A 19,472-nucleotide genomic window follows, 5' to 3' on the forward strand; every position below is an offset into this window, starting at 1 on the left:
GGAGGCATATGAGATGTATCCAATAGGGAATGTCTATTACTATTCTACTAGGTATGTAGTGATATTTCATTGTTGCTTTAATTTCATTTTCCTTGATATATGATGTGGAACATCTTTTCATATGTTGTTATCTGAGCCATCATTTGTTGAAATAGTGCTTCTCTTCCATTCTTTCTGTTCTTTCCGTCTGAGATTCCTTTATTCCTTTATTTTATTTAAAAAATTTCCTCCAAGTTTATTGAAGTATAATTGACAAACAAAATAATTTATTTTAAAAATGTACAATATGGCAGTTTTATATTGTATACATTATATAGCAATCAAGTTAATTAACACATCTGTCATACCACATAGTTACTTTTTTGGGTTATTTTGGTGGTGAAAACACTTGAGATCTAGTCTCTTAGCAGATTTCAAGTTATTCAATACAGGATTGACTAGAATGACCATGCTGTGCATTAGATCTCCAGAACCTGGGATTCCTTTTAAATGTGCATTTGACCGTCTTGTACTATCCTCTGTGACTGCTAAATCTTGATCATCATGTATGTATTTTTAAAATCTCTCTGTCTCCATTTTCTGTGCTTTCTTCATGTCTAACTTCTAGTTCAATAGTTTTTTCTTCAGCTGTACATAATCTGAACTTTAAACTATCTATGGACTTTCTAATTGTAAAGAGTACATTTTTCATTCAAGAAGTTCTGTTTTTGTTTTTTGGGTTTTTTTTTAAAGATTTTATTTATTTATTTATTTGACAGAGAGAGAGACAGCCAGTGAGAGGGAACACAGGCAGGGGGAATGGGAGAGGAAGAAGCAGGCTCCCAGTGGAGCAGGGAGCCCAATGCAGGGCTCGATCCCAGGACTCTGGGATCACTCCCTGAGCTGAAGGCAGACGCTTAACAACTGAGCCACCCAGGTGCCCCAAGAAGTTCTGGTTTTGAAGATACGTTTCATAGGGTCTTATACATTTTGTGGTTTCGGTTTCTTTATTTCTTGGATAATTTTTAAAAATGTGCTTTATAGTCTTGTTGTTTAGTTTTGTGGGTTTGTCAGCTCCCATTTATGATGGATTATTTCCTCATGGTTTATTAATTTTGGATTATGAGCCCATTCTTTGTGAAACCTTACCTTTAGAATTTCTATAAAGGCTTGTATGAGAATCTAACATTCTGGAGATGTTTGTGAGGACTGAGTAGGGGACAGATGTTCCAGAGAAATTTGTTTTTGGTTCTTCCTGTTATCTCAGGGTTATTTTTCATCCTCCCAGAATTAATTTTTAGGTAAGTTTCTTGGCTTTGGGGTTCATAGATCACAGGAAGCCTAAATTTGTAGTGGAAATACACATGGATATCCAAGACACACATACAGGCACACACATACACACACTCATACACACTCATATATGCATCCCGCATATATTCATGCTTACAGTCTTCTCTGAGTTTAGAAATAAGAAAATAAACCTTGTTAAAATTATATGTGAACTATAGGAAAATGGATTCTGAACATATGAAGATTTCTGAGATGAGTGAAATTCATGAGATTACAATGAATCTACTGTTTGTTGAGTAATTAACACATTTCAGGCTTGTGCAGGAGTATGGATCTGTTCATTTAAAGCTTTCAGTAATTTTGTGAGATAGTCATCATTTTTCCCATTTTAAAGATAAATAAACAGAGGAGAAATGGTGGCATTGGCTATTTTTCTCAAATGTCCTCTTTTATTGAGGACTCGCACTGCCATGTCCCCTCCTCTGGCAATAACTCATCCGCTTCCCTGATTTATTTGTGTTTTTTTTTTTCCTATAGAATTTCTCTCCCTCTAGTACACTATAGATTTTGCTCATTTTCCTTTATTAATATTTCTCCCCCCATCTACCTGCCAACTCCTCAAAAAAGTAAGCTCCATTCAAACAGGCACTACTTTCTGGTCCATGTGTTCACGGATGATTTCTGTTACTGAGAATATTGTCTGGCATAATGGCACCTGACAAATATTTGTGAATGAATGAATGACTCAAATGAGATGCTCTGTGCTTTTGCTTATGCACCATTCTACTTCCGAGGTTTAATTTACAAGTCTGTAACAACTGTTTTGTCTTGAGTTCCTTAAAGGCTTTAAAAAATTTATGGGTTTATTCTTTTAACTTAGTTACGTTCCAAGTAGGTGAGATTGCCAATTGGATTAATTCCGACATAATGAGGTGTTTATGTGTACGTACATGTCTGTAATACCATGTACTTGTGAGTAAATAATGCTTGACCTCTAGCAGATTAAAGGCTATGTGAAAGCATTTGGCAGACTGTAAAGCCCTGTTCCAGTATAAGATGTTCCTACTATTATTTGTTGCTATATGATGGTAGTCAGATGGTTAGACCCCCTATCACTGACTTAGGGCACTTACAGCTGGCTGAGAGCATTAAAAACGGACCGAATCAATCAGTCTACTCCCTAATGTGCTCAACAGAAGAGTGTGTCTCACTTTTGGCCTTACTCTGGTCTTATATCCCCTGTCCAAACACTGCCTGCCCAGGGAGAGAGACAGAGACAGACAGACAGACAGACAGCAATAGAAAGAGTCAGGACAGAAATGAAGAGGCAAAGAACAGATTTAGAGAGCGGTAAGGAGGAGTGTGTGTGTGTGTGTGTGTGTGTAGTGAGAGAGCAAGAGAAAAAGAACAATAAACAACAGCAAAAAGTTTGAAAGAGGGAAAAGGAAGAAAAGTAGAAAGAAAAAGATATTGCAATAAAGAGGAATGTCCTGTGGATAAAGTGATAAGACTGGTACACATGTGGGACTTAATCTTTGAAGATAACTCTAGAGAAGTCCTCGGTTGTCTTGCTGAGCCTCTTTTATCAGAGTGTGAATTGCCTGCCCTTGAAGATGACCTTGTCAGACAGCACTATGGCAGCTCCAGGTAGCTAGCTGTACAAAGCCTGTTTGCTGACTGAATAAATGAATGGCAATAGAAATTTAGATGTGTACTTCCTGAAGTGATTCACTTCCTTAAAAAATGTATTATTTTAGAATCATACATTATGTCCAACTGTTTTCTTATTGTCTGACAAAAAACATGGCAGGACTCCAACGATGGTGATGATCCACAGTGGTCGAGCAAAGGGTAGGGTTAAGGCTGGAAAGACACAATTGTGAATCTAAATAAAACCCAGTGCCTGGTGGGTTTAGAGTTAGCCCCTATTTAGGACAAAACCTTGAGGCTTTTCTTTTTCTGAACAATAACATAAAAGAGGTGGAAATGAGAAATTCAAAGCAAGTGAGGAACCAAGGTTTTTTTTATGGACTTTTTTTTTAAAAAAGTAATTTCTCTACCCAACATGGAGCTCGAACTTACACCCCCAAGATCAAGAGTTGCACGCTCTACCCACTAAGCCAGCCAGGTGCCCCAGGAACCAGGCATTTTTAAGGGATAATATAAGCCAGTAAAGAGTGAAAAACTAAGAAAAAAGGATTTGCTGTTTACTAAGCAGAAGAACGATACAGCCCTTGATCTCTAAGGCTACTGCCAGCTACATAAAAACTGGAAAAGTAGATCAATTAATATCGCTGGCTCAGTCTCTACGATGGCTATCATGTGATCTGAGGTTTCCACCCCACTCCATCCAGTGACTCTTCAGTAATACGTGTAAAACTTTTCCTTAAGATTCCTTTCTGGATTTCATACTTTAGGTAGACACATCTGCACCAAAAAAGCAAGAAGTTACGTAAGCTTAGGTCCTGGATTAAAAAATAAAGGAATTGAGAGGAAATTTTATATAGAGAGCCACCAGAATCTTCATCTCCCTTCTTTAGCCTAGGCCACTTATGTAGTTTAAGCTTATGGGATTTTCTATTAAAAATCTTCCAAACAAATGATTTTGGTGGGTTTTGAATCCATTTGTTAAACATGTAAAAATACATCAATTTTAGATGAGTTTGAGAGAATAGTTGATTTTCAGCAGGGAAGTTAGAAATTTTGACAAGTTTGTGTGGTGGCAGACATTAAAAAATAAATGTCAAGATTTAATAAGAACTATCAAAATAACCTCCTTCTACTTAATAATTATTTTAAGTGAGTTTTAAAAATTAGTTTACTTAGCTATGACAGTTATAGAGAGGTTAAAGCCCAGGAGGGACTTAAGGAGAGTAAAGAACAGGGAGCCAAGGGTAAAACCACAGAAACTTATTTATAAGTTTATGCGACAGGTGGAGGAAGAGGAAACTCATAAAGGTGTGAGAAGGAAGAGCCAGTGAAGTAGTAGAAAGGGGAGTGGTGTCCTTCATTCCAAGAGAGGAGTTTAAAGGAGGAAGTGGCTGTCAGTGACAAATTCTTCAGAGAAATGAGGAAATGGCAACTGTCCATTGAGTTGTTATCCTGAAGATCTCAAGCAGGAGATGTTTAGCTATAAATGTTTAGCTATAAAGAGAAGGTGAGAATAGGCAGATACTAAAGGAAGGTGTTGGGTAGCAGGACTGTCTTCTTAGATATGAGAAATTGGAGCATTGTGAGCTGAGCAGAAAGGGCCAGAAGAGAGGAGAGGTTAATGATACAGGGGAGGGAGTTCATGGCTGATGGAGCAAGATTTGAGGCAGAGATCGATTCTGGGTCAAGAACCACTTGCTGTATCCTGGTTCTATGGGGAAATTAGAAGTGTTGTTGTGTCTTTACCCTAACAACATTTTCCACAAGAATGTACCCAGTCATAAGTGCTGGACATGCCTGTGCATTTGTGTATTTTCCAGGATCATGTAGGTGATAGTAGAACTATTTATACACTTTGGTAAAGAGACCAATTTATGACTTGTAGTTAATTAAAACGGTTGCTTGTTAATTGCACCAGTCTGTATTCCTAGGTTTTGCTAACAAGAGGTCACCTAATTTTTAAGTGTTCTCACTGCTGTACTGTTGTAATCTTCCACGTCTTAGGAAAGCTTCATTGTCTGAAGTTTTGCCTCAGAATTCTTTCCAAAATAGAATGGGAACCCTGTAAGCCTCTGCTGCAAGAAGTGGATTTCTGAACATTGGTGACCTGTGCATTGGTTCTTTCTGAGAACTTGTATTATCCCAGGGAAACTGAGAGTTAGATGATCCTTGAACTCCATGTAACTTTTGGATTTTTAAGCCACACAGACCTTCAGCAAGTGGTTTAATCCACATTATGGATCCTTCCAGAAATGGGACATCAGTTTATGTGATATGATCCTAAGGAAACTCAGTTATAGAGAATTGAAGAGATTTAAAGTCATCTGTCTGAGGTCTTATAAGTAGTTGATGACTGACCAGGAACTATGGCACCAGCTCCCTCACTTTGACTCTGTATTTCTTTGCCCTGAAGGTGTATGGTCTGTAGCAGGAAAGCATATAGTTTCCATTACAACATCATTACTGAATCAAACCTCAGCACCACGAATTAAGTGAATCAGTAAATAGGTGAAAGTTTTATTGGTTCCCAGAGAGTCCAGAAATAATTTCTTCTTGTATCCAAACTCATCGTGAGTTTATAACTCGAAATAGTTATGCTTGTTCAGTCCTAGAGATAAGAGGTGTCATCGTGAACTGGAGCCGTTCAGATGGCATAAGGCACCCATTCTTGGATCTGCAATTTTGTCATTTGGCCTTATTGTTTTCTATTTCTCTATTTGTAATTGATTTCTTCCACATGCATCATGTAGAGAATATCCTGATGTGTATTCTAGTGAAGTACATTGAGTAATAGGTTTCAATCAGCTTTCAGGGCTTTAGGAAGTATTCCTCACGGACTTTGAGATCTCCTACTACAAAGCCATTTAAAGAATACCCTAATTACATTTTATATTACTGGCTCAGAAGTAAACATTGTCTTTATTAAATATGTATCTTCTATCTTTCAAAAACAGGATATCAGACAATTGACATATAAACAGATAAATGTAAGGAGAAATCTTTGTAATCAGTCTTTCTTTTCCTTATTCAGGAAATAAGAAAATACAAATATTTATTTGCAATGCTTTGTTTCTTGAGTAAAATTGCCTAAGGCTATTTGTTAAACAGGACCATATGCCCGTTTATGCTACATTGAAAAGACAAAGAGAAATATGTCTTACATGTATTCCTTGTTAATTTTGGAAGATCCATTTCCTTCAGACCTCTCTTGGAGCATTTAATAGGGAGCATATGATTTGTGACACTTTACCATTTTTCATTTTTATCGTGTGCATTCTCTGAATCTTTGCATTGATTATAAACTTGAGGATGGTAAAGCAGAGTGAAAGATCACATTGGGTGAGATAAATTATTGACAATGTACCATGAATATATATGTGGCAATTTACCAAATACTGACTTGATCTGGTATCGGAGTCACCCTTAAGAGAAAAACACTGGGGTGATGGGTCTGCTTTTGTGGCTCTATAATAAGCTATAGAGAATAGGTGGATGGGGCTGTAGAGTTGGGGTGAATGGTTGGGTGGGGGACGGTAATACCGCTACCTGGGAGCTAAAGCTTAGCTATGTGTAATCCCACTTAAATACCCTGGTCATCAGGGCCTCTTTTAGCACCTGCAATGGACATAAACTATTTTAATTTTGATTGCAAATAAACCTTAAGAACAAAACAAAGTGATGTAAGTAAGCCTAGCTGTGTCTAACACAGATAAACCATGTACCCTATTTTGTACACTCATTGAGACTCCATGTTGATTTTTTAGACTATCTTTTTTATTTCAAGATCGGACGTCATTAATACACAGAAACATGATGGGGATGTGGACTGGGTAATTTGCCCTCATTCTTTCCTACTCAGAGATGGCACAGTCTATGGCCTCTTACATTCTCAGGTCATGCTTACTTGCTGTTTATATTGTTATGGGAAGTGGTTCAAGAACAGAGGTGGTGTTTTCACAACCATCCAGAAATACTGGGTTTAGAAAACAACTAACCTAATGCAAAAGACCTTACTTAATCCAGATAAAAGACTTATTTGCTAAAATCAAACATATTTTGATTTTCTTACAGGTTTCTATTTATATAGTAGTACAGAATAAGAGTGTAGATCATTAAGCCATTAGAATTCAATTTTATATTATCTGTTCTCACGCTGCTGACCAGTATATAGCTTCAGTTTTTCTGTGAGATATGATGCCAACTTCCCCAATACATCTGACCTTATGCTTTTCACGTCCACTACTTAACAGTGAGAGTGCAGACATTCACACAGTTCCCAGATGCTTAGAGTGTGGGCCATGCCTGATGCTTTTCAAGAATGCGAGATACGCGTTTGTGCTAAGATCTAAATACCCTGGGCTCAGGGTCTATTCCTTATTTATGTTCCTGATGTTGGGAAATGTATTAGGAAACAAATCATCTGATGATTGAGGACTGTCAAAAGACATTTAATAAAATGTCAGCAAATATAGCAAAGAAGTTGGGAAATAACTCACCATAGTGGAAAGAAGATGGAGGAAAGTTTGAAACCATAAGGGAAAAGGGCAGCCTACCTAATGAGGAGGAAAATTATTTGTAGAATCCTGATGGAAAGATTTCACTGATGCAAAAAAATATTTCACTTGATCAAAACATAATGTTTTTTTTAGTCACTATTAAGCAATAACAGGTAAATTACTAGAACTGCTATGACATATGAACTCTAAGATTCTTTCTTGGATGCTACTGGATCCACATAATAGGAGGTAATCTGGGGTTCTCAGATTCCATTCCACTCATTAAAGGAACTCAGAATGCAGCAAGCAGTGAAGACATTCAAGTATTGCTTCATGCTTTGGAAAAAGGGGGAAGAGAAACATGTAAGATGTGTTTTGTTAGCTAAGGTGGGTGTTTCCTAGCTATATTCTCTATCAGGAGAAACATGGTAACAGCCAATAAACACTCTCTGTAGGCTTTGTTAAGCATAAAATAATATATAGACAAATGCAAAATATAATTTTATTTACCCGATTTTTTTTTCACATAGAGACTTTCTTGATAACATGTCCAGGCCTTTACAAGTACTTTCCATTTTCAAAAATCAAATTGAAACTTACTGGCCTTTTTGTTAAAAACAGTGGGAATTTCTCTGAATATGTAAATGGTTCCAACCAAACCACTATTCTTAAATCCCCTTTACTACCACACATCCGTGTGTTCTGTGAAGGCAGAACTTTCTAGCAATAGGGATACTGCTTTAAAGAAGCTATACCTGAAAGATATTAAAATATAGCTTTGGCAGTTGGGATGCCCAATTTTTCTTTGTGGCCTGGGCAATCTGGACAAAAATATCTTGTTTGAGATCTCAGCTCTACTGACATTAAATAATAGCCAAGAAGGTAAATGGTACTAGGCTTAGTCAGTGTCTCTCTCTGCTTCTATGTTGGGTGTGATAGCCTTGTGTAAAGATCTGCTTTCAACGTTCCCACTCCTCTGGTCTCCGGAGGGGCAGGCTTGAGGCAAATGAACATCTCAGAAATCCTTTGTCATCAGTACAGCAGGATGCTGATGATTTCATCTGACGTTGAAAAAGTAAGGGAAGAGATGCTAGGCTTATGTTATCATGGTCACACTGGAATTTAATGTCGTGAATTTTTTATTTTGTGGACAGTGCAACTCAATGTACAAAGCAGACCATGCAGTGCCAACATGTGGGTGTTCACCAGTAGGTTGGTAGTGTTGACTAGCTACAGTTCCACTGCACATGAGCCTACTATCTATGGATTCACTAGTGCATTGCAGGAATGTAAGGGTGAGAAGAACCCGTAGATACAGTTCTTGGCACGGCTGATGAATAGTACAGCTGCTATTGGAATGTGGCGTGTGCCAGAAGTCATTCTGCTGTGCTCTCTGTGCAGAAAGGTTTGCTGTTGGTGGAGATGAAAAGCATTGCAGACGTCATCTTCCAAACGCTGTACTTTTCTTATAGGTAGTCCCCTGAACAAGTCCAGGGATCTGAAACCATTACTAGGACATTGGTTTCACTGTCCCATCCCCAAGGGTTATTTTGTTCAAAACCCCAAGTTTAAGTGAAGAGGAGTCATCTGTCCACACAATGGATGTAGAGAGACTCTTTTTTTTAGTTTTGAAAATCGATTTCCTCCGATGTTTGTGCAGCAGCTGTTTCAACTTGTCCTTGAAAAAGCTGGTTGTGAGCGTGTAGAGGATTGGGTTCAAGGCACTGTTTACTGGAAGGAAAAAAATGACTATCCAGGAGGTGATTGTGCCTGGAGAAGGAAATGAAGTGTGGAAAATTTCATGAAGTGGAAATTGTAAACATCACAAATAACACATAACGTTTTGTAGTCAATGCTATTTGGGGAGGCTACCTAGTTCACTTAAGTTTTCTTTCACCTTATTGAAAATCTCTCTGTTGGAGGAGCATAGGAGCTATAAATCCAAGGTCCTACCATTCTGAATTTCAGTAACTACTTGGTAGTTTGTCGTGAGGTCGAATGAGAGGAAATGTGTAAAAAACACTTCATAGATGTAAGTTGATATGTAATGTCTTTTCCTTGTCTTTATCGCTTTTCTTGATAGAAAAGTAAGAAAATGAGGAAATACTTCTTAATCAATAGATCAGTGTTCAGGAAACGTCTGGTCCAGGGTCAGATCTGACCTTGGTCTTAACTCCACTCCTGAAGGCCTTATTTCCCCCCCCTCGCATTCCAACCATCCTATCCAGAGAGGAGGCTGAAGATGTGAAGAACAAATGAGAATACATCTTCCAACTTAGTCAATCCTTTTGTGTGAAGCCTTACAGATACTAATTAGAATATTAAGGGAAAGATGCCACAAAAAGTCCTTTGTGAGGAGAAATTTGTGATGGTAGTGTCCTTTCCAAATTCATCATGCACTTGGTTAGGGTGAAGTGTGTTTTCCCCTTTATGCACAGCCTGCCGTTAGGGTCAGACACTTAGCTACGTGACCATGGGCAAATCACCTAAGCTCCCTGGACCTCAACTACCCTATCTGTGAAAGGGGCCGATGATAACTTACTTGATCGAAGTCGGGGGGCTGGGTCAGAGTCGGCGGCTCTGCTGACGTCCCTCTTCAGCACTAATACCTGTGATTCTCTGACCCCACCACACTATGCTACTTCTTCCCACATCTCCAAAAATATCAAAGAACTCCCAGCTCAGGGGAAGAGCTGGATTGTAAGGCCAGGGATACATTCCCTGTCACTGTCCTTTGTCACTTTCTCTTTCCTCCCCACCCTCACAGTTTTCTTATCCTTTAGACACCGTTACTTGTTCTTCTTTGCCCTGCTTTGTTCCTTCCATCTTTTCTGTTCTTCTCTTTCTTTTCTATTTTTCCTGACTGCTCATCTGAACTTTCTTCCTCTCTCCTCCTCTCCTTGTCTCTCTCCCTTCTCCTTTTCTCTATGTTTGCCTTTCTCTTTTCCTATCCCATCTTCTCTTTCTTGTCCTTATTTATTTTTTTGAACTGAAAAGAATATGGAAGAAAAATATCTATATTTAGCATATCTTAGATTTATTAAAATTTCATATTACTGTATTACTTGTATTTAATTTTTTAAAATTAGACAATATGGACAGTGCATGATTGAAAAAAAACAACAAAGCAAAACAGAACAAAGTAAGTTGCTTTTTGTCTGTTATGTCCCCAAAGGAAATTGTGACCTGGAATGAGACTTCCCATTCAGTCTCAAGTTGACTCCCTAAAGTAAGGTCAGCAGGTGAGTTCTGAGAAAGGAGGGCTAATGCTGGCTTATCTTTCAGGCTGACCACACGTACTATCAGTGACATGCCTTGGAGCGCACCCCAGACTTCTTGGAGGGTGGGCACAGAATGGATTTAGGTCAGTGAGTGTGGCGTTTCCTACAACACATAGGAAGTCAGGCAAACAAGAAGGGGCTTAGTCAAAAATGACCAAGGCTACTCTCTTAGGTCCATTGAAGTGTTCAAGACAAACTTCAAAGTATTGAGCTACAAATGTAGAGAAAGACTGATGTATGGCCCAATAAGGTTTTCACAAGATATTTTTTTTCCTATTCCAGTTCCCCATTATGATCTGAAATGTCATAGTCTTTCCAAGGATGATTACTCCCGTGGCTCTCAGATACCCCGGATCACCAGACATCTCCTGATTCTAAATCAGGCAGTGCTATGGGCTGAATTGTGCCCTCCCAAATTCATACATGGAAGTCCTAATCCCCAGGACCTCAGAATGTGACTATTTGGAGACAGCCCTTTAAAGATGTCATTAAGTTAATATAAGGCCGTTAGGGTGGGCCTTAGTCCAATTTGACGGGTCTGCTTATAAGAAGAGGGAAACTTTCTTATATGAGAGATACTATGGGAACACGCACAGAGGAAAGGTCATGTGAGGACACAGTGAGAAGGTGGCCACCCGAAAACCAAGAAGAGAGGCCACAGCAGAAATCTGCTGACATTTTATCCTGGACTTCCAGCCCTCCAGAACTGTGAAAAATAAATTTCTGTTGTTTAAGCCACCCAGTTTGAGTTACTCTGTTATGGCAGCCCGAGCATTGTAATACAGAGAGAAAAAGCCTCATGGAGTTGACAGACTCACAGAATATGAAAACTGGAAGAAATTTGAAAGACCGTATGAAAATCATCTCAGTGAGATGAGGTGACCTCCCTATATTTCCTCAACTGCTCAGTGACGGGGTCAGGACAGAAACCCAGGACTCCTGCCTCGCTTGGTCCTTCTTCCATCACACAAGAGAAGCGAGTGCCTGAGGTGGGGAAGGACATTAAAGGTGTGGAAAGAGAAGTTGGGAAGGTTGATGAAATCATCTCTTACCCTCCCTGTTCCACTACTCTTGGACCAGTTCACCATCTTTAGTTGAAGAAGCATTTATTAAATAACATTATATGAAAAGCACTGTGGAGAGATGAATAAGACATGGTCCCTAACATCCTGAACCTTATAATCTGAAGGGAGTAATGAACACATGAAAAAATAACACTGGTGGGAGGCAGTTCAGATGAGGTTAATAAGAAGTATGAACAAAATGTAACAGACATTTAAGCAATTGAGTTGGATGGGAGTGGGTTGGAAAGAAGTCTGGAATGGCACCTTGGGAGAGGAAATATTTGGGTTGAATTTTGAAGGATGAGAAGGGGAATTTAGTAAGCTAGAGTCTTACAGGTGGAAGATAAAATCCAGGTGGAGGAAACAGCTTCAGCAAAGGCAAGACATCAAAAAGGTACAGAACAAAAAAATCCCAATAATTCTAATGGGCCTGTATCACAGAAAAATGAGGGCAGGGTGGGAGGTAAACATCTCTAATGCTGATCCCAGCATTTGGACTTTATTCTATGAGCAAATGAGGCCAAAGGCCATTTTAGTCCTGTTGAATTTGGAATGTAAGGATGTAAACATTGAGATGCCCAGGAAGCTGTAGCAGACTGGAAAACTCATGTTATCTTAATTAACTCTGTTCCTCACAGCCACCTGGCTCTCCCCCACCCCCAAGCGACGGCTCGCACATTCTTATGGCCTCTGCTCTCCCCGCCCAGCCCAGGGGAAGTTCCCAAGTAGTCAGCCCCGATCTCTCTCTTGTTCTGCACTCTCACACCTCACATGGCTCCAGGGTTACCTCTGCCTTGAGTTCAGGCTAAACGGACAGGTTAAGGGGAAGCTCTGGCTGTTACGTGTCATTTTGCCGTGAGGCCTTTGATAAGGCCTCCCATGACTCTGTGCACAGGCCTGAGGGACATAAACTGTTATAGCTGTTACTTGTACCTTCATCACACCTTTATAAGTACTTCTGAAGTGCCAACTCCATGGGTGACCCTGGGGTGCCAAGATGAATAAGACACAATTCCTGCCCCTGATGGACTCCCCAAGTAGAAAGTCTATTTCGCTGAGAGTCGGGCCAAAGCCCCAGAGGGCCCCTCCATGTCTGTGATTTCTAGGTTCTAGAAAGGGATTCACATGAAATCCTAACTCACGAAGGTTTTTTTTCTCTGGTTGAACCAGGGGTGTGGGTGGGAAACCTGGCGTTTCGGATGAAGCACTTGAACAGGACATCTGACACTCTATGGAGTGGAGCCTAGCGTGAGGACCACAGGCCAGGGACCATGAAATAGACCAGGGGTGTGTGTCTCAGAACCTTGAGGGGAACGTTTCCAAAATCCCCATGCATAGCCTTTTGCCCCTATAGGTTAAATCTAGAAGCCCAGGGTGGAACCTGGGCATGTATATTTTGATTTTGTATGTGTCCTCTTGGTTAAGAACCACTGTCTAGCTCAGGTAGAAATGAGACACTAAGTCTTAGTTTTTTTTTTTTTTTTTTCCTAGCTCCTGTTTTCTTATCATTCTTGTCTGGGTTGCACCACTACCCAGTTTCTATCTTAGAATACAGATTATAAAATACTGAGGAAAATAATAGCTGTTTGTGCCAAAGTTGTAGGTATCGACAGAGAATTTACTATATGTCAGGCACTGTATTCTGCTCTCGTCAGGGGGTGTAAGATGGCACAATGTACTTGGAAATAATGGAAGGGACTGACCTGGTATTTCCACCCGGAAGAGGGAGAGAATTTTAATTACAAATACAGGAATCCAGCAGATGGCATCAGAGAACACTATAAAAAAGAAACGATTTGCAACAGCCACCTCTCTTCCAATGTGATTCTTCACTTCCGAAGTCTGCAAGGCAGTTTTTTTAATGGAACAGAACATAATAGTATAGGAAAACACAATGATGAGAAAAGCCAGCAAGTTCACACCTGTTGGGAAAAGCACAGCTCTTAACATCTCAGGTGTATAAATCAACAGTAAAAATATTGTGTTACACAGATGTTCATTATGGTGCCTCTTCTTATACTGTACTTCTGAGAAGCATTCTTTTGCATAAGCCCGGTCGTAATCAGCTAAAAACCTTGAATCTAAGGCTGTAAGCTAACGGAATTGGGTTTGTCAGATCGAAAAGATATTTGAAATACACAAACCCTTTATGAAGAGTTACAGAGCTCTGAAATTCAGATCTATGTGTATCATGAGATGAATTTTAGCTTCTTTAAAGCCAGAAAAAGCTATTATCATTTTTTTTTGCTCTCTGCAAATTCACATCTTAAGGGATTACTGTAATCATACGTACATCTCAAAAAATAAACATGACCCCATTTTTTTATCTTATAAATATGAACAAGATAACCTTGGAATATCAAGAAAATAATAGACTCAGAAACATTATTTCTCATGGATTTTTTGGTCCTAAGTAAAAATAATACATAGAACAAAAATCCATTTTTGTTTTTTTTTCAGATAGCTTACAGTAATTTAAACTAAGATTCAGAACCCTTTAAACTTGTTTTAGAAAAAAAAAGAAATAAGCAAAAATAAAAAAATCAACTATATGGATTATTTTTTAGGATCACATATGTTTAGATGATTCTCACTTAACATCACTATCTTATAATGTTGACTTTTTAGTCACTTTGTTATATTCTTTCTATAATAAAATTCCTAAGAGTAATGATCTTATTCCTCACGGCGAACATAAAATATGCATACAATTTCAAAGTTGTTTAAAAAAATGTTCCTCTGAATCTCGACTATATGTAAGATGGGTGAAGTCTAGGGGAAAATTCTATAAATTCCCAGTGTTCTGTTGTTTTTATCCAAAGTATTTCACATTCCACAGAATCTCATAATAAAGCCATACCATAGAATTTTATAAAATCGGTTTATGTGAGGCCTCTTATCAGAAACTTCAGTTAAGAATAAAAGAGAATAGACAGTTAAAGACGATCCTGTGGTGCAAATTATGAAAACAGACATGAACAGACCAGAAGGGTGTGTTCTGAAAACGCCGTAGGGATGCGAGAGGTTAGCAACAGGGGATGCTGGGCGAGGGGCATATGGAAACTGTACTACCCTTACAACCTCTCTCTAAATCTAATTCCATTCTAAAATAAAGAATTCATTTAAAAACTGGGTATTCTTATCCTCTTTAAAGAGAATAAAGGGCTCTAGGACTCCTATCATAGGTAAGCCAAGTGTATATAGATGATGATGAGGTGTGTGTGTGTGTGTGTGTGTGTGTGTGTGACTGTCTCTTTGTCTGTCTGGAATACGTCACAGGTGCTAAACCCATTTTAGCCTATCCCACCCCCTTTAACTGTAAGATCCAGCCACACCTAACTCCTTGGCCCTTCATCTGGACCTGTTCCTTGGTTATGGGCCCCTACATCCACTACGTCTTTTCCTGGAAGAGACTTCACTTGGCTAACGCCTCCTTATCCTTTGGGCCTAAGGATTTGGATTCATTTCTGCTGGAAAGCCTTCCCTGGTGCTTGGATTTGGGGCTCCTAGAACATTCAGTACTCCTTCTTTGTGGTATTTGTGCGTCTGTGATGTAAGAATGTGTTTACTTGTCCTTATCCCCCTTTCTGGTGGCAGATCTGTGAGGGCAGATCTGTTGTATCTCCAGGGTCCAAATAGTGCCTGGCCTATCGCAGGTGTTTAATAGATCCTTGATGAATCACTGAATGTAATGTAGTGTGTGTGTGTGTGTGTGTGTGTGCGTGCATCTATGAAGTGCATCTATGCTAGGAACAGTTTACAATATCTGTGAAAAAATAGCTATGGAGCAGGTAGTATGTGAAGAGTATTATTAAAATGGTGCTAAGAAAGTGTATTTCTCAGAAGACGAGAAGGAAGAGATCAAGAGCTGGGACTGGTGGTTAGAGCCATTTTAGGATGCGTTAAGGGACTAATTTACCATTTACCTTGGTAGTAGCAGGAATTCATTGAAGGTCTTGGAGTCTTTTTGATACTCAGGTAGTAAACAGGCTAATAGGAGAGAGGAAGCCTCCGAGGCCAAAGGACTAGTAAAGGTTAATGTAGTGAACCCTTATCTATAAGCCCTGTGGGGTTGAGGTAGTGAGGTTTTAAATGAAGGTGGTCGTAGGTACAGACTGGAAGAAATAGAAGGCTGAAGCATATTTTGATGAAAAAACTATTCAATGAAAAAGAAAGGATGATAGAGGTTATTGACCACTTAGATGAGGAAAAGAGGGACAAGGGGAATTAAAATGATAATACTGCCTTAGTTAAAAAACGACATGGAAATCGCCTTAATTTTAACCAGAAGGGATACCTATTGGGCAATAACAAATGCTTTTTTCTAACCTTGAAGAGCTAAACTTCTCATTCATTTTTTTAAACAGAGAAAGTAGGATCTTTTCTAAAAAATTAGGGGGCATTCAGAAAACTGAAAAGCAAACAGTTTTATTAAGTACTCTTACGTTGTTGACTTTAGAGCTGCATTTACCAAAGGCAATAAACCTTCCTGTTATTTCCATTCCGGTAATCTCCTGCTAGCGAGTTTCCAGAATTTTATTATTATTATTTAATTAACTCATATCTAGATTGTAAAAATAAATGATCTCAGATAACTTGGTGGGGTTGCAGGTCAAAACATTAAACTAGAATTCCTCCAGCTCAGAGTCACAATGTGAAAATCAAAGGGTCTTACAGATAATAAAAAATCATCCAGAGGTCCTGACAGTATGCTTTTGTTTCCCATACTAAATCTCTATAATAAAAAGTTTAATAAAAACTATAAATACTCAGTAAGAACTTGTCATTCAAAAAAGGACACAGTCTGGAGTATAATCGTTTACTTTCTGAAATGGACAAAGACATCTTTGCTGAAATTTCTGGTATTTCTATCAGAATTACGTTGGTCCAGAAAAAGAAAAATATAATTTACCTAGGAAAATTCCAAGAGAATACCCTTTGCTTCCAATATCTTCTGTTTGGTCATAATAAAGTGGGAAACATACGCCATTTTTTCCATAAAAGTTTCCAAAATAATCTTCATTCCAAAATGGAATCACAGCTATTAAAAATCCCACAATCCAGATGCAAATGAGGATGACCGAGGTCTGCCATTTTCCAGGACGAATGTTACTGAAGGGAAAGACAATGACCAGGAACTTCTCCAAAGTCAAGTACGTCAGCAGCAGGACGGAGACCTCGGTAGACAGCATGGCCAGGAACCCCATGAAGCGACACTGTAAACTCTCCATCCACAGCAATGCATACTTCTGATATTGTCCACGGTATTTTATATCAAAAAAGCCAATGAAGAACAAATAAACACCCATCAGGCAGTCTGCACCTGTTAAAGAATCAATATGGTGTCTGTTGGTAGTTCCCAGCGTCTCTGCTTTGGTTTTCTAATTATGTCTTCCTCCTCCATCCTGTATTAAATGAACTAATATAAACACCGACAAGAGTCTCTAAAGCACAACGGACTTCACAAAAGCTGTCCTAATTCTAAAGTAGCACACTGGGTCTTTGTTTTATAATTTTAAAATAAGGGTGGTGTGTGTTTCTTGGGGGGAATTTGTGTGGGAAAGCTAGTTTTTGAACAGCAAACAAATATTACTTGCATAGTTAATAAAGAGAATTATTTTCTGGGCTTGAGGAACATGGGTGCTGTTGTAATTGAAGGTTAAACAGAGCTTAGTTTATACCCCACAACCTGTCCTCCATAATCTGTCCATTGATTCATTGGCTCCCTGTTACCCCATTTCCAAGATATAACCCCACACGGTGGGTGCTGGGTCACTGCAAACTCATGCAATCTAAAACAGAGAGCCAAAGAGAACAGTACATCATACTTAGAAAAAAGCAGCCCAGCTCATAGAATTTATATTCAGTGCTATTGTTGAAGGGCCAATATGTATCTAGCACACAGGTCCCAGAAGGCATCCTAAGTCCGTTTGATAGGAAACATACTTACAACAAAGGATTTTGATGGACGTAGCGTGAGTCGTATTTTCAGCTTTAATGAAAGATCTCATGCCAATGACAAAAAGATTTCCAAAGCAGGTTATGAAAGCTATAACCCAGACAAATATTCTGAGGATATTGTTAGCCAAGAGGTCCTCAAATGAAGAAATGCCGTCAGTCAAGGGCATACATATGCGGACATGGGGAGCATAGGAGCAGTATCGAAAGTTTGTGAAATAACTAAATTCAAAGGGAAAAAAAGAGTCACTTTACAGCAATGACAGAGAAACGACAGTTGCCACCCCATACCAGAGCTGCCGCTCTGCCAGGTACGCAACTTCACTAGGTCTGTTTAATTTTTGTTTAGTAGTGATTATGCAATGATAGAATTCTTCATTAAATATTATGTAACTCTAGGCAGGGTGCCTCTTGGGAAGACGAAGGACCTGAAGGACCTAGAAATTTCGTGCCTTGACTGAGATGAGTCGGGGGGGGGGGGGGACAGGAGAATGTGAAATCCCTAGGACTCCATTTTTCCTCATCACATTGGATTATTCTCTAGGGTATCATAAAAAGTAAATTGTCCCTTTTACACTGACCTACAGCAAACATTCAGGGGCTTGTGTTTGGGTGGCTCACTGAAAACATCTCTGTCTTGCACCTCGTTTTAAGTATACTCACTTAACCAGCCTCCTCCTCCCTGACACTGGCAGAAAGGGAGGGGCTCGGAGACTAGGGAAACTCTGTCTCACAGGAGCTAGGAGAAGAAGCAGATTTCTTACCACGGCCTAAAAGGGCTGAAACAGTTTCTAGAGGCAAGTATAGGTGTGTTTGTGATCAGTGTATTTTTGACCTAGGTGTGTGGAAGCTTGACGTGTTTGAATTGGTAGGTCATTTGGCTTATCGCCATTCCCCAAACCTGCGTATTTAGGCTTCCCCACTCCCATAAAACCTATTCCATTTTTGTTTTCTTGTACCACCTCTTTTAGGTCATTTCTCTTTGTCTAATCCTTTTTTGCCATCTCCCCATTCAGGTTTAAGACTAGCAAGTTAAACCGAGCTTTACTTTGCTGTGGCCTCAAGGCCCCTGTGATTGATTGACTGCCCACATCCCCCTCCCCCTCCCTTCATTGCTCACTCCACTCCGCCATATTGGCCTTCTTCCAATTCGCAGAGGAGCCAGGCTCAGCCCTGTTCTCACTGCCGTGCTTTTGCTCTTACCTCTGCCTGGAAGATTCCTCCCCTAGATATTGCCAGACCTGGTCCCTCCCTCCATTCAGGTCTGCTCAGACATCACTTCTCTCTTCTACGCGAGCCATCTATAGCCTCTTTCTGTCCCTTCATCTTGCTATACTTTTCTTCACAGTGTTTATTCACAATTTATTTGTCCATTTTCTGTTTCCAAAGCTAAATGGAAGCTCCACGGGGCGGACACTTCTGTCTCCTGTTTGTCCTGTGTTCTCAGATCTAGAACCTGACACACGGGAAGTACACAACAAACACTTCCTAGATGAGCAAGTGAATGATGGGTAATTTAGTGCTGGGCTTGTCAGGTAGAGAAATACGGGGCAATCTCTGCCTTCAAGTAGCTGACAGTCTAGCTTCCTGAAATCATCTATCTAATTAAAGAAACTTGATGTGTAATTCCCTTTTTATCTTCTCCTTGACTGGAGTCCTTGGCACACACTTAACTTGACCTCTTAGTTCCTTTAAGATTCCCTTATGTCCACTGTCTTCAGATAGACCCAGCTAGGGTCTCTTGGTCATTC

At 39.5% G+C, this 19,472-nt stretch overlaps 2 protein-coding genes across 4 annotated transcripts in view; one reads left to right on the forward strand and one right to left on the reverse strand.

Annotated features, from left to right (window-relative positions):
• The window catches only part of LOC113251236 (uncharacterized), a 573,820-nt gene that overhangs the window by 20,716 nt on the left and 533,632 nt on the right, over positions 1–19,472 (forward strand). The window lies entirely within an intron of this gene.
• The window catches only part of RXFP2 (relaxin family peptide receptor 2), a 57,890-nt gene continuing 46,331 nt past the window's right edge, over positions 7,914–19,472 (reverse strand). For both annotated transcript variants that reach the window (XM_057309324.1, XM_057309317.1), the window contains 4 exons: positions 17,714–17,943; positions 16,676–17,086; positions 13,467–13,685; positions 7,914–9,188 (listed from right to left, as the gene is read on the reverse strand). In XM_057309324.1, coding sequence (XP_057165307.1) covers positions 8,929–9,188; positions 13,467–13,685; positions 16,676–17,086; positions 17,714–17,943 — 1,120 coding nt within the window. In that variant the 3' untranslated portion in view covers positions 7,914–8,928. The remainder of the gene's footprint in view (positions 9,189–13,466; positions 13,686–16,675; positions 17,087–17,713; positions 17,944–19,472) is intronic.

The sequence above is a fragment of the Ursus arctos genome, unplaced genomic scaffold, assembly GCF_023065955.2.
Source record: "Ursus arctos isolate Adak ecotype North America unplaced genomic scaffold, UrsArc2.0 scaffold_10, whole genome shotgun sequence".
Taxonomy (NCBI): Eukaryota; Metazoa; Chordata; class Mammalia; order Carnivora; family Ursidae; genus Ursus; species Ursus arctos.